General features: G+C 43.2%; 1 protein-coding gene across 1 annotated transcript in view; it reads right to left on the bottom strand.

Moving 5' to 3' along the window:
- The window catches only part of LOC129706504 (catenin delta-2-like), a 1,547,539-nt gene that overhangs the window by 287,920 nt on the left and 1,237,214 nt on the right, over window positions 1-22,405 (bottom strand). The window contains exon 11 of the mRNA XM_055650854.1: window positions 12,537-12,774. Coding sequence (XP_055506829.1) covers window positions 12,537-12,774 — 238 coding nt within the window. The remainder of the gene's footprint in view (window positions 1-12,536; window positions 12,775-22,405) is intronic.

Here is a 22,405-nt window from a genome sequence, read left to right as displayed (position 1 = left end):
CTCTTCACTTGACTGACACCTCGGGTCTGTTGGTGGGCGAGGGGAAGAGAGGAGATTATTTCTCCCAACTTGAAGACTGTGAATCCATTTTTATAAACCAATTGACTGTCACGATCCTGTATTTTGTTAGCGATTAAACTTCCATTCACGTCCCATTGATGATGAAGTGCTTTGGGATGTTCTGACGTCAGGAAAGACACTTTATGAATGAATCATTATTTTTTTGAGCTACCTAGGGCAGAGAGCATGGGAAGCATTTTCACAGCAACTGTTTATGAAGCTATACAATACACTGCAGCAAAGATTGGGATTAGGGCACTTTGTATAGAGGAGAAAGCATAGATCACATAGCACCCTTCCTGTTTACAATCCCCATGCTATTTTTTTTGTGCCTTATTCAATTTAATGCTCATTAAAATGTTAATGTTTGGCAACATCCAAGAAGGCACACCAATGCCTCTACTTCCTGAGGAGACTGAGGAAATTCGGCATCTCTCCAATGATTCTTCCAAACTTTGACAGATGCACCAAGCCTAACATAGAAACATAGACAATAGGTGCAGGAGTAGTTCATTTAGCCCTTCGAGCCTGCACCGCCATTCAATATGATCATGGCTGATCATCCAACTCAGTATCCTGTTCCTGCCTTCTCTCCATACCCCCTGATCCCTTTAGCCACAAGGGCCACATCTAACTCCCTCTTAAATATAGCCAATGAACTGGCCGTAACTACCTTCTGTGGCAGAGAATTCCACAGATTCACCACTCTCTGTGTGAAAAATGTTTTTCTCATCTCGGTCCTAAAAGATTTCCCCCTTATCCTTAAACTGTGACCCCCTTGTCCTGGACTTCCCCAACATCGGGAACAATCTTCCTGCATCTAGCCTGTCCAACCCCTTAAGAATTTTGTAAGTTTCTATAAGATCCCCCCTCAATCTTCTAAATTCTATAAGTACAAGCCGAGTCTATCCAGTCTTTCTTGGTTTGGTCAAGCTTGGTTTGGGAACAGCTCTGGCCAAGCCAACTAGAAATTGTGGATGTAGCCCAGTCCATCACACGAATCATTGACGCCTTCTACACTTTACCCTGCCTTAGAAAAGCAGCCAACATAATCAAAGGCCAGTCCCATCCCAGTCATCCCTTCTTCTCCCTCCTCCCATTTGGTAGAAGGTACTGAAACTTGGAAGCGTGCACCACTGTGGTCAGTAAATGCAGGTTTCTTCCCCTCTGTTATCAGGCTATCTACCCCATTGCAGGAATTGGACTTTCACTATAGAATTGATGCACTACAATGCTGAGATCTAAACTATGCACTCTGCATCTATGCTTTGCTTCTCATTAGTCAGTTAGTCAGGCACATACGTGAGGATGCTCTTCATTGACTATAGCTCTTCATTCAATACGGTCATCCCCACCAAGCTCACCACCAAACTCCACCAGCTAGGCCTCAGCTCGCCGATATGCGATTGGATCCTGAACTTTCTGACGGAGCGACTGCAGGCAGTGAGACTGGGCCCGCACCTGTCCTCCACTATCACCCTGAGCACCGGCACACCACAGGGCTGTGTATTAAGCCCCATGCTCTACTCCTTCTTCACTCACGACTGTGTTTCTGCATTCGACACCAACACCATCGTGAAGTTTGCAGACGACACAACAGTGATTGGGCTGATCACCAACGGTGATGAAACAAAATACAGAGCGGAGGTGCAGAACCTGGCGGACTGGTGCACACGTAACAACTTGTCACTAAACACCTCCAAGACCAAGGAGCTGATTATTGACTTCAGGAGGTCCCATAATGGAGAATACGCCCCAATCTCCATTTACGGGGAAAGTGTGGAGAAAGTGTCCAGCTTTAAGTTTCTGGGCACCCACATTTCAGACCTCACATGGTCCACCAACACCGCTGCGCTGGTCAAGAAGGCACAGCAATGACTGTTCTTCCTGAGGACATTAAAAAAGACTGGTCTGCCCCAACAGCTGCTGACGTTCTACCGCTGCACCACAGAGAGCATATTAACGTATGGCATCTCTGTGTGGTATCTCAGCTGCACAGAGGCGGAGAGGAGAGCTCTTCAGCGCGTCGTCCACAGAGCGCAGAGGATCATTGGGACACAGCTACCAGCCTTGGAGGGCATCTACCACACACGGTGCCTCAGGAAGGCCGTCAGCATCCATAAAGACTCCTCACACCCTTGTAACGGACTGTTCGAACTACTTCCCTCCGGCAGACATTACACGGCCTTCTACTCCCGAACCTCCAGACTCAGGAACAGCTTTATTCCCAGAGCTATAGCGGCTCTGAACTGGCCCTGCTGAGTGCCCCCCCATCCCCCCTGGACTGTCTCCCTCGGATGGTCACGACACACAGCTTATTTATTTATTTTACTTTTCTTTACATCGGTTGGAAGCTGCATACTAAATCTCGTTGCACTGATGTGCAATGACAATAAAATATATTATTATTATTATTATTATTATTAGTTTAGTTTATTGTCACATGTACCGAGGTACAGTGAAAAGCTTTTGTTGTGTGCTAACCAGTCAGTGGAAAGATTGTACATGATTACAATCGAGCCGTCTACAGTGTACAGATACATGATAAAGGGAATAACATTTAGTGCTAGATAAAGTCCGATTAAATGTATCCCGATAGTTAACAATGAGGTAGACAGTAGCTCTCTACTTGTTGATAAGATGATTCAGTTGCCGGGTAACAACTGGGAAGAAACTGTCCCTGATTCTGGAGGTATGTGTTTTCACACTTCTGTACATCTTGCTTGATGGGAGAGGGGAGAAGAGGGAGTGACCATGGTGAGACTGGTCCTTGATTATGCTGCTGGCCTTGCCGAGGCAGCGTGAAGTGTAGATGGAATAAATGGAAGGGAGGTTGGTTTGTGTGATGGTCTGGGCTGCGTCCACAATTCTCTGCAATTTCTTGCGGTCTTGGATGGAACCGTTCCCTAACCATGATGTGATGCATCCTGATAAAATGCTTTTTGCGGAGCATCTGTAGGAGTTGGTAAGAGTTGGTGGTGACAACGCTGCCTATTGCATTGATTGCATGCATAACTTTGCACTGTAGCTCAGTATATGTAACAATATTAAACATACACCAATAATTCAATATCTACAATTGTACCACTATTTTAATCTTCTTTTACCCTTTACATACTTTGTGCCAATTCCTTTCCCCACCATTCATAGTATTGAGCACTCGAAACTGAAAAAGGTTTGCCCAAAATCTGCATTTTTGAAGATTCTACAGAAAGATTAAAAAAAAACATTACTTTGAGCATATAATGATACAGAAACTATTCAAGTACTGTATTAAGAAAGCTTCCATTATCTGTTGGAGCAGAAAGATCTTACAGAAAGTAATGTAATTCAACATTTAGTGATATATAGAACATTGATCTGAGGCAAAGGGGAAGTGCTGTTATCTGTGGGAGCACAACCTTGACAAATGTTCAGGCATATTTAATAATGCACTAGAAATTTAACAATGACAGCCTATTCAAAGCAGAAAATACATTCTGACAGAACTTGGTACCAAAAAATAGGATTCGTACTGTGATAAAACCTAGTTTGGTGAGAGGAAAGCAGAACATCGCAATTGCAATAGAAGATAGATACTGTAAGCGGGTATGTAGTGTGAGACTGCCATAAGATTTCCTAAATACCTTGCATTGTGACCAGGGCCCTGGCTGATTGAAAGCAGCAGAGCACAGGCACCCGTATGCAACTAATAAGCCAGAGTGGCTAGAAAACAAGCTATTACTGAAAGGAACTGACCTGAAATAAAGGATCTAATGGTCCACTGATAACTCCATGAACCTAAAGAGCAATTCCTCTGCATACTATCCCCAATCTTTGATCTCAACACTGTGCCAACTAATTATCACTCATAACTGAATTAGTACATTGGAGATAGGGGTCATTGATTAGTCTGCAAATTGCTATCTGGTAAGCAATGTGCTGGGATTAGTACAATAAAATGTAAAATGGAGGAAGTACTGACGAATCACATCCGAAGACTTTATCTCTTTAGTGACCTGCAGTGCAGCAAATACAATGACCTGCTACATTCATCCGCTTCCCAGAACAAAAAATCATCACTCTCTCCGAGAAAAACATTTGGCCTTCTTTTGAAAACATCAATACTCCTTCCTTCAACAGATTCTCCCTTCTGCTTGTAAATGTGAGGTTATCCATTTTGGTGGCAAAAACAGGAAAGCAGACTATTATCTAAATGGTGGCCGATTGGGAAAGGGGGAGATACAGCGAGACCTGGGTGTCATGGTACACCAGTCATTGAAGGTAGGCATGCAAGTGCAGCAGGCAGTAAAGAAAGCAAATGGTGTGTTAGCTTTCATTGCAAAAGGATTTGAGTATACGAGCAGGGAGATTCTACTGCAGTTGTACAGGGTCTTGGTGAGACCACACCTGGAGTATTGCGTACAGTTTTGGTCTCCAAATCTGAGGAAGGACATTATTGCCATAGAGGGAGTGCAGAAATGGTTCACCAGACTGATTCCTGGGATGTCAGGACTGTCTTATTAAGAAAGACTGGATAGACTTGGTTTATACTCTAGAATTTAGGAGATTGAGAGGGGATCTTATAGAAACTTACAAAATTCTTAAGGGGTTGGACAGGCTAGATGCAGGAAGTTTGTTCCCGATGTTGGGGAAGTCCAGGACAACGGGTCACAGCTTAAGGATAAGGGGGAAATCCTTTAAAACCGAGATGAGGAGAACTTTTTTCACACAGAGAGTGGTGAATCTCTGGAACTCTCTGCCACAGAGGGTAGTTGAGGCCAGTTCATTGGCTATATTTAAGAGGGAGTTAGATGTGGCCCTTGTGGCCAAGGGGATCAGAGGGTATCGAGAGAAGGCAGGTACGGGATACGGAGTTGGATGATCAGCCATGATCATATTGAATGGCGGTGCAGGCTCGAAGGGCCGAATGGCCTACTCCTGCACCTAATTTCTATGTTTCTATGTCTATGTAAAGGGCCTGTCCCACTTTCACAACCTAATTCACGACCTTTTTTACTCGTGGACATTTTTCATCAGGCTCGAAAAACGCCCTGACCTACTTGATGCCACGAGTACCTACGACTGGCATCACGGCCTGCTACGACCTACCTTACGACCTCGTGACGACCATGCTGCGAGTACGAGTCAAGGGCAAACTCGGCAGAGGTTGTGAATTAGGTCGTGAAAGTGGGACTTCCGCTTCCCCTTCATATTAATTAATTCAATATAAATATTCATCTTTTAAGGGCCTGTCCCACTTACGTGTCCTCGTCATCGCGTTGAGGCGCACGGGCATCGTGTGGCCGGTCCGCCTGAGAAGCGCGGTGGGGTATGGAGTAGTGCGCGACATCGCGCGGGGCTCCGAAATTTTTGAAGCAAACAAAATCTTCGCGCGCCAATGGCCTGTCACGGAACTGACGGCCAAAGTGGGACAGGCCCAAGACCCTGGCGCGGCGCAACGTCTCACCTCCAACAGCAGCAGAAGCCGGCAAACGATCGTGGTACTCGGCCTGGGGCTCACGGCCATTGCGGTCCGGATCCGCCCCCACTTCTACTCCCAGAGCGGGGCCAAGAAAATTGAAGATAGACACAAAAAGCTGGAGTAACTCAGCGGGACCGGCAGCATCTCTGGAGAGAAGGAATGGGTGACGTTTCGGGTCAAGACCCTTCTTTCAGACTGAAGAAGAGTCTCGACCCGAAACATCACACATTGCTTCTCTCCAGAGATGCTGCCGGTCCCGCTGAGTTACCCCTGCATTTTGTGTCCATCTTCAAATGACGTTGCGCGCTCCAGATGGCTGTGTGGGCGAATGAAATTACGCGGGACACGTAAGTGGGACAGGAGCTTTACACAATTTAAATGACATCCTTCAGGTATCTACAACCTGTAAATGTTATTAATTCACCCAATAATCCAGACTCTTGTGATTCCTCCCCAAACCGCACTACCTCCCTCTGCACCTTACAAGACGTCGTTGATAACCTTGTTCTTGGATCAGCGTCCTAGTTATCTCCTCCTTTGGCAGCATCAAGTTTGTACAAACCCTTAAATTGCAGAACATCTCCTTTCCTCTTTAAATAACAATGTTTTGTACTGAACTTGCTATGAAATTGCTTAACGGTTCGATGCATAAACCAGATGCATAAACACCAGGTAAATGAGAGTTTGCAAGCATAGGTGCCAGTTGCTCTCCTTGGAGTGTAGAGAAGAATGTGCTGGCTATGGAGCATTGCCTAACGTGACTGGAGAAAGAGTCCATGAACAGGCTGATAGAGCAGTGAGTAAATAATTCTAACAACCAAGTCTCAGAAGTACAAGGAAAAATGACAATAAAGACAGTACGCAACAGACAACCAGCGCCGCAAATAATGCAGATTTTTTTTCTCCATTGTGTCAGTATTCTGGTTCTTCCAGCCAATACTTACCCCTCAGGAAATTAGATTTTAAAAAAAATAGATTAGCTGAATATTATCTCATAACTGTTTTGCAGGCTATGTGGAGATTGGCAGTCACATTTCCTGCATCTACCAGTGACCTCACTTCAAAAGCACATAATTGGCTGTAAATATGTTTGGGGAATGTCCATAGGCTGTGGACAGTCCAATATTACAGTAAGTTCCTTCCATTTCTTTCTGTTCAGAATTATTTACTCAAAATTGGCACCATCAAAATATGGCAAGGGCATGTGTACAAAAAAAACAATACTCTCCAGATAAAAAACCCCCACAGAAAAACAGAATTAAGGATGGAGATAAGTAGATGAGCATGTAACGAAACACTAACCAGCTTGTTAAATTCAGGAAGAAACAGACAACACACACCCCACTTACCATCAATGGCAGTGCAGTGCAGTGGAGTCTGTGAAAAGCACCAAGTTCCTGGGAGTGCACATCACAGATGACCAGACATGGTCCACCAACACCATCTCCCTAGTCAAGAAAGCACAGCAAGCCTCCACTTCCTTCAACGGATGAGGAGCGCTGACCTCCCCCCCCCCTCTGCCCTCACTACTTTTTACAGGGGTGCCATTGAGAGCATTCTTACCAGCAGTCTCTCAGTCTGGTATGGCAGTTGCTCTGCTGCTGACCAGAAGGCCCTACAGAGAGTGGTGAGGACAGCGGAGAAGATCACCAGATCACCCCAACCAGCAATCCAGGACTTATACCCATCTCGCTGTCGCAAGAGAGCAAGCAATATTATCAAAGACACCACCCACCCAGCACACAAACTGTTCACCCTCCTACCTTCTGGTAAGCGCTACCGCAGCATGCGGAGCAAAACCACCAGATTCAAAAACAGCTTTTTCCCTCAGGCCGTCAGACTACTCAACACACTTAAGAAAATTCCATGAACATTACACAAACTAAGACAAACAAACTGTGAAAATAACTTTGGCTCAATGTCTCCAGTACGAAATTTGCACTTTTTCTATATTGCACCTTTCATTGTTGCACCCTGTTTAAAATACCTCAAAGATTTTGCTACATCTTGGCACACTGTGAATATTTTAACATTTTAAATAATGTATGTCTATTGTCTATTTTTATTGGTATGTTGTCTGTCTGTGTTTTTAATATTACTTGCACATTTGGAGTATGGGGAAACGTAATTTCGATCCTCTGTGTAACTACTGTTGCATAAGTGAATTGACAATAAAGTTACTTTGACTTTGAACTAAATGAAAATGCTTCATTGAAGAAAGGGGAAAATTAAACTCAAGAACATTAATGTTATCATCCCAAACCAGGGATTTAAAAGCAGTGTCACTCAGTTACTCAAATCATTGTAAAATCTAGTTAACAGCCAATTCTAAGAGAACAGTGCAGTCAATGCAGAGTATCCAAACCTCATACTATATTTCAAATAGTTACTGCCTGTGTTTGTTTCAGCATCTTAGCATGTCTATTGTTTAGTTTAGTCTAAGATGGAACTGCAGATGCTGGAAAATCAAAGGTACACAAAAATGCTGGAGAAACTCAGCGGGTGCAGCAGCATCTATGGAGCGAAGGAAATAGGCAACGTTTCGTCCCGAAACGTTGCCTATTTCCTTCGCTCCATAGATGCTGCTGCACCCGCTGAGTTTCTCCAGCATTTTTGTGTACCTTTAGTTTAGTCTAGTTCGGAGATACAGCGCGGAAACAGGTCCTTTGGCCCACCGAGTCTGCAACGGCCAGCAATCCCCGCACATTAACACTATCCTACACTAGCGACAATGCTTACATTTATACCAAGCCGATGAAACAAAAAAACCTGAAGGTCTTTGGAATGTGGTAGGAGGTTCTCGGAGAAAACTCACGGAGGTGATGGGCTGAAGGTACAAATTCCGTACAGACAAGCACAAGTACCCAGGATCGAACCAGGCTCGTTGGTGCTATACGCACTGTAAGGCAGCAACTCAACCACTATGACATCCTCAATATATAGAAGCAGTATAACAAAAATTCCTCTGGACCGGGTGACAGTCCTAAGAATTCATTTCTTAGCATTCATCCTGAGAACTCCAGAACAATGGGTCACAGTTTAAGGATAAGGGGGAAGTCTTTTAGGACCGAGATGAGAACATTTTTTTTCACACAGAGAGTGGTGAATCTTTGGAATTCCACAGAAGGTAGTCGAGGCCAGTTCATTGGCTATATTTAATAGGGAGTTAGATGTGGCCCTTGTGGCTAAAGGGATCAGGGGGTATGGAGAGAAGGCAGGTGCAGGATACTGAGTTGGATGATCAGCCATGATCATATTGAATGGCGTTGCAGGCTTGAAGGGCCGAATGGCCTACTCCTGCACCTATTGTCTATGTTTCTATTTACCTTAATTTATTTCCAATGATCTCTTCAGGGTACAAATGATAAATCATCCAAACTAATTGGTGGTTATGAGTGATTGTTTGATAATGTGAATAATAGGAATTGCAACACTGTCCAATATTCTCAGCACTGAAAACCAAATTGCACAATCGTGGATCCAGATATGATCTATCCATATTTTTCCCTGCTTGCATTTCATACTGCTCATTGAGATTCACATACTTGACACAAATCTCACTTGAGAGTGTTATTTTTAACTCTGGGCAATACGGGATGGGTCGTGGAGGAACTTGCTTGAACCCATGCCACCTAAAAATTAAAAATATAATATATTTGATATAAGATGGCAAGTTGGGCTGAAGGACCAGTTACCACACTGCAGGACGCTATGACTCTATATGGGAAGCGTAGGCCTATTTGACATAGTCACGAGTGTTTCCATTAAGACACAATGAATTGTGTGAGTGAAAAAATGATACATTTTTTAACAAATTCAACTGCAAAGAATGATAGGAAGTGAATGCTGGTTGCCTTCCAACAATCGTAGTTGCCTCCCATCATTGTGAAGCTAATCCTATAGATGTTGCAATGACGAATGCAGAATGCTACATTCACAACTTCAGAAATAATGAAGAAGTTCTCACCTACATGCAGCCGAACCCGGACAAACTCCAGGCTCGGGCTAATCGAGGCCAACCAACATTCACAACACACACACACACACACACACACACACACACGATCATCTCCAAACGAAAGAAAGTTCAAATTAGCTATGTTAAAGATACAAATGTTCCATGATCAACAAGCAGGTAAACCCTGACCAGAACCAAGCGATGTCAAGACTATGCATAGGTGAGAGGCCCAGTCTTCAGCAGTGATGATTCATTTCCTCATTCCCCAAAATTCTTCCATATGTATAAAATGCAACCAGGAGATGATTAACTTATAAAATGGAACCAGGAGATGATTAAAACATTATTTTCCCTGTGAGAATGAGAGTGAAACATTTAAGAAGATGAGTGGAAGGTTGCAGGTATGTGGAATGAGAGGAAGTAGTTGAGGCAGATACTATAATAGCATTTCAAAGACACTTGGACAGGTACATGAATAGGAAAGCAAATGTGAGCTAATGGGACGAGCTTGGATGGGGCACGTTGGCCGGCATGGACGAGTTGGGCCGAAGGGCCTGTTTCTATGCTATATGACTCTATGAGCACCATCTAGTATAAGAAGCCTTTTCATCAGCACCTCCTCCACCATTGGATTTACATTGCTGCCGCCTACAAAATTACCATCTACAAAATGTATGACACCAACTTGTCAAGACTTATGTTACACCACCTCCCAAAAAAACCCACCTGGAAGAACAAGGACAGCAAGCAAGCAAGAACATCACCATCTTCAAGTTATGTACAATGATGCCTTGGATATAGCTTGCAGATCCTTCCGCGAAACTGTCAAAAACATATAGCCCTGTATCTTCATGTATCATATGAAGCAGGTCAACATTGCCACCTCCTCCAAAGCAATAAGAAATAACAACAGGACTTTCATCTCATCTCAAAAAAAAAAAAAAAGTGTTCCTAACTGGTAAAATGTGTTACTGGAAGTGCTTAGTCTCGTACAGAAAAAAATCCCACCATCTCCATTACTTGTACAATTAATAAACATTGGCATTCAATGAAAATTCATTCCTCCCTACTTGACCTTTTTTTCCCTGACACTTCAATGCATCTGGATCGCCCTCTTCTAACTTGGGGGATTGTTGTACTCCACTGTGGGAGCCTCAGTGGAGTTCAGTATACTCCCCGAATACTATGAAAGTAATCTGAACTGCTATTCATCACCTCATCTCAAACTCAGCCGACAGTGAGAGAACATTTGCTGAATTTCAAAAATTGAATTCAAAGAAAATTCTAATCTTATGTGGGAGGTTTTGAGACGTCAAGAAAAAAAAGTTACAAATAGGAAAGCAGGAGACGTGGGAGCTCTGAACAGATATTTCAGCAAACGACTGTAATGAGCGTAAGGATTTGCAAGAATACAAAATATTCAAATAGTGTTGAGGCGGATACAAAAGGATGCGGCATTTCACATGATGCTGTCTTGGTATGATTTGTATTCCTGATGCCTTTGAACTTTTGTTCTGCATAGGGAACAGCAAATGATTTGCAAAACGTTCCACGGCTGACGAGATAAGATTTTGTTTCTCTCTACTGATAATAGGACCATCTTCACAGATATAGGAATTTATCTCACTCACAATAGCAAAGCGAACTAGGTTGGTGTGCGAACTGTGGTGCATTCTATTGAAGCATTAATCAAGTGAGGGCAAATACAAATGCCAGTTAAGGATCAGAGCTGTGAGGTTTGTGACCCGAGAGTATTCGTGCAGGATTTCACAATCGTTTACTCCCTGCATGAGATCACAGGAAAAGAAAAAATGCAGAAACATTACAGCGTACCAACCTGAACCAAATGTGGTTCTTGTTGATGAATCCAGACAGTGTGGCACTACATTGGTGTTTGACCCACCTGAAAGTAATAACTAGCTTGAAGCAAAACCCAAGGTCTTTGTGAGCATTGAGACAGAAACTAGATAGGCATTATTAAACAGCGCAGAATTTTAGCAACTTGCAAATCTAGTCTACATATTTCCAATCTTAAAACATTTCTACAGGCAGATTACTCGCGATAACATGGCAGCCTTGAGACACGAGGCAAATGTTGAGGACAAAGAAAATATATTGAAGTGGAAACTTTGAATTTAGCAGGAAATTCCAAAGATTTCATCTAATACCACTGAATGCAAAGACTTCACACTGATAAACCCTGAACTCAAATAAGAAACTAATCAGCTTTCTATGCTTGGTTGCAAAGACAGCAAACCTTAAAGGACAGAGAAAGGTTAACTTAAGAAAATAAATTGCTTCAGATATGAGTCAATGACAGTCCCAAAGAATGGCACCCACTGCACAGTTAGACAGGTACATGGATAGGACAGGTTTGGAGGGATATGGACCAAGCACAGGCAAGTGGGACTGGTGTAGCTGGGACATTGTTGGGCCTGTTTCCACACTGTATCACTCTTTGACTCTAATGAAGCAGTGGAAGTGTTAGCAGACAATCCCATGAATTAAACCATTAATAATTCAACTTCCGATGAGTTTCCAGAGTGCATTCTCAGCAAATGAGTTAAGACCAGAAAATAAATTGCACTTTTTGGTAGCACACACAATGACTTTGTAATCATTCGGTGGAATTGAAGATAATCTTCAAGTGATCACAGTCCTGATCATCACAGACCTTGCAGTCCACCAAAAACAGCCTGTTGGGGCATTCTGGTTGATTAGATGTTTCCAAATTTAGATGCCCTGGTTTTGGGGATGGAATGGAAATGACTGACTAAAGATGAAACCTTTCTTGACTGGGAAGAATTACTCAATTAAAAACCCACACACTCTGTGTATGTTCGTGCCACAGTGACTGACTCAAGAATGACATTTGGAGAAGCTACTACTGTGCAAGACAAATGGAAAAAAGAAAGATTTTGCGATGGGATTGAGGAAGAAAGGAAAAAAATAAATAAATGTATTTGTACAGTTAACATTTCTCTGTGAGACTAAAGTTAGCCATCTTCTTCACAATATCTGCTGGGGGAAAGCAACAAAGAAGCTACCACCCACCTGGGATCCTTCTGAATGCTGTCGATGGAAGGTGATCGTGCCAGGGTGCTCTCTGGTGGGATGGCAGGCCCAGACTTGCTGTATGGTGAATCCACTGAGGGACAATACTGGAGTGTCCGGTAAGGGTCTCCGTAGTTGGCCGCTGGTCCAGTGGCGTAGCTTGACCTCTGGTAGGTGGCTGTGTTCTGGCTGCCCGTGCGCTGCAAGGGTACGGAGTCAACAGCAGGGGAGGACGGGGCTACAGTGGGAAAGTAGGGACAAAGCAAGAAACTGAGGACCTGCTCACAGAAATGGTTCACCAGGTCTAGGCAAAAGGATCACCACATATGTACAGAGGGGGGTGGGGGATTTGAGAGGGGACACAAAATTAACATCAGAATCATGTCAAACATTCCAAACAAAGCAGAAAATACATCACACTGCACAACACTGAAGCATCTTCAACTACATTTGACCCCAGCACATTGATAGCTCCTTGAGTTTATTACAAAGTAATAATGTTTTAAGGAATATGGATTACATTAGTGCAAGTCTAGTTGAGTTACTGATTAGCTGTGATCTTGAGAAAGGAAGATGGACAGTGGTGGACTGGCCAGGGTGTCAGCTTGCCCGATGGCAAGTGGGCCCCTGATGAAGTGGGCCCCCTTTGTCTCCTGACATCCGATATTTTTAGACCCAGTCCGCCACTGAAGATGTACTGTACATTTCGCAAGTTCAGAATAGTCTAAAGGTTTTACAATTGAAGAAATACTTTCAATGTTATCCATTGCTCAATTGATAACTTTCTGATTTTTGAGTGGGAGGATTATTTCACTCGAGAGACATACACACAAAATAATGTCAACATTCCAGAACAGTGCTGTGTGGGGTCTGTGCTTTCAAAGGAACTATCTTGTATCGGTCCCAACTACTCCTCAAGTAGTTATAAACAGGTCCCATTGCGGTGTCTGGAAAAGACCAGGAAACTTGTCTCCAGTGAAGCCCCACTCTCTCCATAATCATGGTCGTTCAACTAATCACACAAGAGCACATTTTCTGGTGACATTTCTTCCAATCGTTTTTGTTATTTCCTGCATCAATTGCATTGGAGCAGTAACTAAACGATCATCATTGGCTGTAAAATGCTTTGTGGGATCTTGAGCAAACAGCAATAGGTTATTTTTTATTAGCAACATATTTTGCGAGAGAACCACATCTTAGTACTAAGCATGTTGCAAGAGGCGTGCCATCGCCCCATCATCAAAACTAGCTGTTGATCAGAAAATTCAACTGGGTGAATTGCAACTTATTTTAAACCAAACTATGCAACATGTTTTGAACCTGGAGGGGCACTTGCTTTAAAATGCACAGCCTATGCAGAATAGAACTGAGAGAATGCATAATGTATTAGGATTTCAATAAATATACTTTGTTTTGTAATTAACGACATGAAGAATTGATCCAAACCAGGAAAACCAGATCATTTTTCCAAGACATGGACACCATTCATTGACTTATCTACACTCCCAAGCCTTTCCTGACGTCCTCTGAGTGAGGGCTACATGTATATGTATGTACGTAGTTTGTTTTGTTGTGCTATTCTTATAACAAATGTAAAGCACTTTGGCCAACGAGAGTTGTTTTTTTAAATATGCTATATAAATAAATGTGACTTGACTTGACTTACAAGGATAGTATCGTACAACACAGCTTTGGATGTAAATCTAATTACGGGTTGGGTGAGGTGCGTGGGGAGGGATGAGAGGCAGGTATATCACAATTTTTTTCTCTCTTTTTCTTTTTGTCCTTTTATTTTTTTTCTATTCCTCTCTTCTATCTTTCATTTATTCACTCATTGGCTACACCACTTTGGTAGTCTAGGGGTTATATCTTAGCACATCTCACTTTTTCTCTTTCTTGCTTTTTCTCCTTCCTTTTCTTCTAATTCAAAGCAAAAAGGTTAACCTTGAAGCTGGACAATAACTGTGTAATTTCATATGCCGCCGTTTCTATTTTTGTACATTTGCTTCTAATAAATAAAAAAATAAATAAAAGAATTGTTCCTAACGTAATAATTGGAAAACAGTGGTTGAAGTAATATTTTGATCAGTGGCCAAAGGCGTAATACATGTCTGTAATATAATTTAGTTTTGTTTCGAGATAGAGCACGGAAACAAGCCCTTCGGCCCACCGAGTCCGCGCCAACCAGCGATCCCTGCACATTGGCACTATCTTATACACACTGGGGACAATTTACACTTATACCAAGCCAATTAACCTACAAACCTGTACTTCTTTAGAGTGCTGGAGGGAACTGAAGATCTCAGAGAAAACCCACGCGGTCACGGGTGGAACGTACAAACTCCATACAGGCAGCACCCGTAATCGGGGTCGAACCCGGCTCTCCGGGGCTGCAAGCGCTGTAAGGCAGCAACTCTACCACTATGCCACACCACGCTGCCCCGAAGCAGTGACAATATGCATTGATAATTTGCAGAAGAACCTACTGTGGTGGACCAAATAACGAACAATGACAATGTCATAAGGAATAGCAGTAGAATTAAGACATTCGGCCCATCAAGTCTACTCCGCAGATACATGCAGCATCATGGATTTTGTTTGGTTACTAGGAAGTGGACCCTTTGGCCCACAATTTGCCATATACGAGAGCAAGTTAAACTGATCTCATCTTCCAGTGCATGATCCACATCCCTGCACTTCCATGTACCCATCCAAGAGCCTCTCAAATGGCACCATTGTAAGTGCTTCCACCACCACCCCTGGCAATCAATGCATTCCATGCCCCCTCTACTCTGCATGTAAAAAAACTTGTCCCGTACAACTCCGTTAAATTTTCCCCCTCTCACTTTATAATTCAGTTCTTAATAGTGTATATGTTAATATGGACAAGTAGCGGAAACCACTGAAGTCCAGGATTTACATTTTGTCCCAATTCCTTGCACAAAGAAGGAAATAAAATGGCATGTTTCAGCAGCAGCTACCAAAGATTCTTGGTGGATACATATGCATGGACAGTGGTGAGGGGAGTGCAGGGCTCGGTGATAATGTTTTCCTCACCTCAGATTAAATGCCAGCTTGCATTAACATAGCAGTTAGCGATAGCCTTTCGGGCTAGGAATCAAGGGATATGGGGAGAAAGCAGGAACGGGGTACTGATTCTGGATGAACAGCCATGATCATATTGAATGGCAGTGCTGGCTCAAAGGGCCAAATGACCCATTTCTGAACCTATTTTCTATATTTCTGTTTCTAACACAAACACAAACGCTCTGCAGAAGTAAGATCAGAACAACAAACTTCTACTCGATTTTACAGAAATTATTGAACTTTTATTAGAAGGTAGACAGAAATGCTGGAGAAACTCAGCGGGTGAGGCAGCATCTATGGAGCAAAGGAATAGGTGACGTTTTGGGTCGAGACCCTTCTTCAGACTTTTACTAGAAGTTCTTTCTTAAGTTGACAAGATGGTGCCGGAGCATGGCAACTCATTGAGTGCTCTTTCCCAGAAGAAGATCTACCATCATTGCTTGACTGTTTTAAATCTCTTCTATACCTGCAATACAGCCCCTTTGCTCTATCCATTGTACTGAAGGAAATCCACATTAGGCAGGAAATGGTGTTGGATAGACTGATGAGACTGAAGGCTGATAAATCCCCAGGGCCTGATGGTCTGCATCACAGGGTACTTAAGGAAGTGGCTCTTGAAATCGTGGATGCATTGGTGATAAATTTCCAATGTTCTATAGACTCAGGATCAGTTCCTGTGGATTGGAGGGAAGTTAATGTTATCCCATATTTTAAGAAAGGCGGGAGAGAGAAAACAGGGAATTATAGACCAGTTAGCCTGACATCGGTGGTGGGGAAGATGCTGGAGTCAATTATAAAAGATGAAATAGTGGCACATTTGGATAGCAGTAACAGGATCGGTCCGAGTCACCATGGATTTATGAAGGGGAAATCATGCTTGACTAATCTTCTGGAATTTTTTGAGAATGGAACTAAGAAAAAGGAGAAGGGAGAGCCAGTGGATGTAGTGTACCTGGACTTTCAGAAAGCATTTGATAAGGTCCCACATGGGAGATTTGTGGGCAAAATTAGGGCACATGGTTTGGGGGTAGTGTGCTGACATGGATAGAAAATTGGTTGGCAGACAGGAAACAAAGAGTAGGGATTAACAGGTCCCTTTCAGAATGGCAGGCAGTGAATAGTGGAGTACCGCAAGGCTCGGTGCTGGGACCGCAGCTATTTACTATATACATCAATGATTTAGATGAAAAGATTCAAAATAACATTAGCAAATTTGCAGATGACGCAAAGTTGGGTGGCATTGTGAACTGTGAGGAGGATGCTATGAGAATGCAGGGCGACTTGGACAGGATGCGTGAGTGGGCAAATGCATGGCAGATGCAGTTTAATGTGGATACATGTGAGGCTATCCACTTTGGTAGCAAAACACAGGAAAGCAGATTATTATCTAAATTATGTCAAGTTGGGAAAAGGGGAAGTACAATGGGAGTCTGAAGTACAGTCTGAAGAAGGGTTTCGACCCGAAACGTTGCCCATTTCCTTCGCTCCATAGATGCTGCCTCACGCGCTGAGTTTCTCCAGCATTTTTGTCCAAGTACAATGGGATCTGGAGGTCCTTGTTCATCAATCAATGAAAGTAGGTATGCAGTTACAGCAGGCAGAGAAGAAAGCGAATGGCATGTTGGTCTTCATAACAAGAGGAGTTGAGTATAGGAGCAAAGAGGTCCTTTTGCAGTTGTACAGGGCCCTAGTGAGACCACACCTGGAGTATTGTGGCAGTTTTGGTCCCCGAATTTGAGGAAGGACATCCTTGCGATTGAGGGAATGCAGCGTAGGTTCACAAGGTTAATTCCTGGGATGGCGGGTCTGTCGTATATTGAGAGAATGGAGCAGCTGGGCTTGTACACTCTGGAGTTTAGAAGAATGAGAGGATATCTTATTGAAACATATAAGATTATTAAGGGTTTGGACACGCTAAAGGCAGGAAACATGTTCCCGATGTTGGGGGAGTGAGTCTGTGGAATTCTCTGCCTCTGAGGTCGGTGGAGGCCGGTTCTCTGGATACTTTCAAGAAAGAGCTAGATAGGGCTCTTAAAAATAGCGGAGTCAGGGGATATGGGGAGAAGGCAGAAACGGGGTACTGTTTGGGGATGATCAGCCATGATCACTTTGAATGGCGGTGCTGGCTTGAAGGCTGAATTGCCTACTCCTGCACCTATTGTCTATTGACGATTGTATTTATGTATAGTATATCTTATCTGAATGGATAGCACGCAAAACAAAGATTTTCATTGTACCTCATTACACGCGGCAAAAAATACACCCAACCCAAAAGTTTGCTTTTCTTGCTTTTTAACGTGAATCTGATTTTGTGAGTAAGTTGACTATGTGCTGGAAATGAGATTGTTTGTTGTACCTCCTAACCTTGCTCGCGTTAAACGAACCTGATGACTACGGGAGTAAAATATACTTAGTTACTAAAGAAAGTAAAAAGAAATTGGTTCCTTTGAGACAAAAACAAAGTTAATGGAAAGGTTTTTAGTAATTGATGTTGTCGATCAGATATCGGGACATGATTAATTAATAGCAGATACTGTGTGCTGTTCGTGCCTGTATTATAATTAATCAAGACATTTTGCAGAATTATTATTCCAAGCATGTGGCTCATTTAAGTGATGAAAATTACACATTGCATGCTTAAGTAGTGATGATTATCTGTGGCCATTTTAAATAGTGGAAATTATCCATGATTTGTTTAAATTGTGCATTTGATTTAAGATATTTAAGTGGTGCTAATAACTCGTGAAACAGTTGAATAGTACGAATAAACTTTCTTCACACAGGCCAACAATGCAGAACAACATTTTTCCAAAATATGAATGCAAAAAAAACCTTTCGGACAAATTATTTGCCAGTACGACAAATTAACTACCCATGGCTACCCCACTCTTATATAGCTGCAGTATTAACGTCCTCTAGAAATAGTAAGCTGTTAAAGGGTTGATAAGCAAAGTCCAGAGATGTAAATCAGAAGTCGTGAGACAAAAGGATCGGAGAGTTGTGGATTGTGAAGCTAGAGGAAGGAATAGTAGACAAAAGTGCTGGAGAAACTCAGCGGGTGCAGCAGCATCTATGGAGAGAAGGAAATAGGCAACGCTTCGGGCCAAAACCCATCTTCAGACTGAAGCGGGAGGGAGGGGGGGGGGGGGGGGGACGGGGAGAAGAAAGGAAAAAGGAAGAGGAGGAGCCCGAGGGCTGAGGGAGATCTGAGAAGGGGAACATACAGCAAGGGCTAACAGTAATTGGAGAATTCAATGTTCATGCCACTAGGGTGCAGACTGCCCAAGCGGAATATGAGGTGCTGTTCCTCCAATTTCTGGTGGTGCTCACTCTGGCCATGGAGAAGGCCCAGGACAGAGAGGTCGGATTCAGAATGGGAGGGGGAGTTGAAATGCTGAGCCACAGGGAGATCAGGTTGGTTAATGCGGACCGAGCGAAGGTGTTCGGCGAAACAATCGCGAAGCCTACGCTTGGTCTCACTGATGTCAATCACCTGACATCCAGAGCAGCGGATACAATAGATGGGGTTGGAGGAGATGACCTAAAATTGGAGAATACAATGTTTATACCAATGTAAGCTACCCAGGCATTTAACCAGTTGTGATTTAATCTATGTAAAGGCTTGAGGCAGGCAATCTTTGAGCAGTACCTGAATAAGTGGCATGTTGCTATCTTGAGAAATTAGATTTAAAGGCACATGGGATTATTTTTCTCTCTTAATAAAAGTAATTTTAAAGAAACAAACAAAATAAATTAGCTCAGCTATAATTCATTTTGGGAGATGCTAGAAAAGTAGAGGAGACTAAAGGAATCGAGATATAGACAATAGACAGTAGGTGCAGGAGTAGGCCATTCGGCACTTCAAGCCAGCACCGCCATTCAATGTGATCATGGCTGATCATCCCCAATCAGTACCCCGTTCCTGCCTTCTCCCCATATCCCCTGACTCCGCTATCTTTAAGAGCCCTATCCAGCTCTCTCTTAAAAGTATCCAGAGAACCTGCCTCCACCGCCCTCTGAGGCAGAGAATTCCACAGACTCACAACTTTCTGTGTGAAAAAGTGTTTCCTCATCTCCGTTCTAAATCTTACCCCTTATTCTTAAACTGTGGCCCCGGTTCTGGACTTCCCCCAACATCGGGAGCACGTTTCCTGCCTCTAGCGTGTCCAAACCCTTAATTATCTTATATGTTTCAATGAATCCCTCTCATCCTTCTAAACTCCAGAGTGTACAAGCCCAGCCACTTCCATATATATGGAAAAGGTTAGATAAGAAAGGTGAGAGGAGTCTCATGTTGAATATTAACACCTGCACAGACGTATTGCTCTGAACTGGCCATTTTAGCACAAACATGAACAGTTATTGGACTTCCTTGGAAATTAAATGGATTCAACTGTTTTATGCATCCATTAGTGGCTGAACAGCTGTCAGGGCCTTTCAATGCTCAATTCACCACAAAGTCTATTCTAGAAGACAAAGCTAAAAATAAGATAGACACAAAATGCTGGAGTAACACCAAATTCAAGTGCAGTTTCATACCATTTCAAGCTGAGTGCAAGGCCCCTAAAGAGAGTGAGTCGTGACCTCTCCCGCCTCCATCTTGCAGAGACTGAGCCACGCCCACACTTCTGGGTTTATAGTCCCTCCCCCTCCCACCAGAAGGGGCGTGGCCTTCATGGCATGATTGACTGGAGAGAGAATCTCAACATTTTTTAAACACTAATAACTCTTATTTTTCATCGATGGGAAAAATCCTCTTGTCCTGCGCAGCGGAGGGGGACTGAGTAAGATGGCCAAAAATCACAGCCATAAGTGGCAGCGTTTTTCTAAAATCAATATACAGAACAGGAAGTGGTCAAGATCAGACTTTTAGTAATATAGATGAAACATAGAAAATAGAATCATAGAAAATAGGTGCAGGAGTAGGCCATTCGGCCCTTCGAGCCTGCACCGCAATTCAATATGATCATGGCTGATCATCCAACTTAGTATCCTATACCTGCCTTCTCTCCATACCCCCTGATCCCTTTAGCCACAAGGGCCACATCTAACTCCCTCTTAAATATAACCAATGAACTGGCCTCAACTACCTTCTGTGGCAGAGAATTCCAGAGATCTCTGTGTAAAAAATGATTTTCGCATCTCGGTCCTAAAAGACTTCCCTCTTATCCTTAAACTGTGACCCCCTAGTTCTGGACTTCCCCAACATCGGGAATAATCTTCCTGCATCTAGCCTGTCCAACCCCTTAAGAATTTTGTAACTTTCTATAAAATTCCCCCTCAATCTTTTAAATTCTAGTGAGTACAAGCCGAGTCTATCCAGTCTTTCTTCATATGAAAGTCCTGCCATCCCAGGAATCAGTCTGGTGAACCTTCTCTGTACTCCCTCTATGGCAAGAATGTCTTTCCTCGGATTAGGAGACCAAAACTGTACGCAATACTCCAGGTGTGGTCTCACCATTGCCATTGAAAGGCATTGAAACGTCCTTTTAATGGGCAACAATGTAGTGATACTTTTGAGGAGAATGTGTCTTTTGTATTTGTGCATTTCAGACCCTGTGACATAGTTACCTTGCCTCCAAATCAGATACCCGTGGGTCCAGACCCCATTCCAGAGATTTAAGCACAAAAATGCAGGCTGAGATACTGCACTCACACTGCTTGAAAATACATTAAACTGCTCACTCTTGCTTAGACTTCAATTATCTGAAGGTGCTGCTTTGAAGAAGAGCAATTCCCTAGACAATACTTATCCTGCAAACAACATCATAAAAACAGTTGATCTGTTTCTGGGAGTTTGATGGATGGAAAGAGGCTCCTCCATTACAGGATTGAATCTACTTCTAAAGCGTTTCGCTGGGATATTCTGAAGGAGATAGGTAAGGTGCTAATCTAAATCTTCTCTTCATCAGAACTGTTCACTATTCACAATGGCACCCTTCAATTCATAGCACTACTTGGGTTTACAAACTAGCAAGGTCTTATCAGAAAGGCCAGAGAAAAGGTAATCTTAAAAGGCAGCAGACTTATGTTTTTAAGCAAGAGCTGCATTGACGGGGAATCATTTATAAAGGGGAGTTAGCTAAACACAAGAGGTGGCACGGTGGCGCAGCGGTAGAGTTGCTGCCTTACAGCGCTTGCAGCGCCAGAGACCCGGGTTCGATCACGACTACGGGTGCTGCCTGTACGGAGTTTGTACATTCTCCCCGTGAACGCGTGGTTTTCTTCTCCAAGATCTTCGGTTTCCTCCCACACTCCAAAGACGTACAGGTATGAAGGGAGAAAAATGGAGAGCAGTGGAGAGAAAAGAATTTGCCTTCCATCACAGTGAGGAGGAGGTTCACTGTGATGGATGTTTGTGTGGATTAAGTTGGTTGCATGTCTAGTAAGAATAGTCTTTGTTTGTATGGCTGGAGAAACAGAGTTTCGTTTGAGCCTCACTGAGGTTCAAATGACAATAAATATTGTATTGTATTGTATTGTAAATGGAGAACACTATGGGAGCACTGCGTGTAGGAAGGAACAGCAGACTAAATGTGTAGGAAGGAACTGCAGACGCTGGTTTAAACCGCAGATGCTGCTATAAACTGAAGATAGACACAAAAAGCTGGAGTAACTCAGCGGGGCAGGCAGCATCTCTGGAGAGAAGGAATGGGTGAAGTTTCAGGTTGAGACACTTCTTCAGACTGAACGATGATCTAAGGAATCAAGGAGCGCAGGAGGATGAGAGGGCATCTTATAGAGGTATACAAAATCATGAGAGGAATAGATCGGGTAGATGC

Source organism: Leucoraja erinacea, chromosome 2 (genome assembly GCF_028641065.1).
Source record: "Leucoraja erinacea ecotype New England chromosome 2, Leri_hhj_1, whole genome shotgun sequence".
In the NCBI taxonomy this organism is placed as follows: domain Eukaryota; kingdom Metazoa; phylum Chordata; class Chondrichthyes; order Rajiformes; family Rajidae; genus Leucoraja; species Leucoraja erinaceus.
Note: the sequence above shows the minus strand (reverse complement) of the source record. Positions and strands in the feature narration are given on the sequence as shown.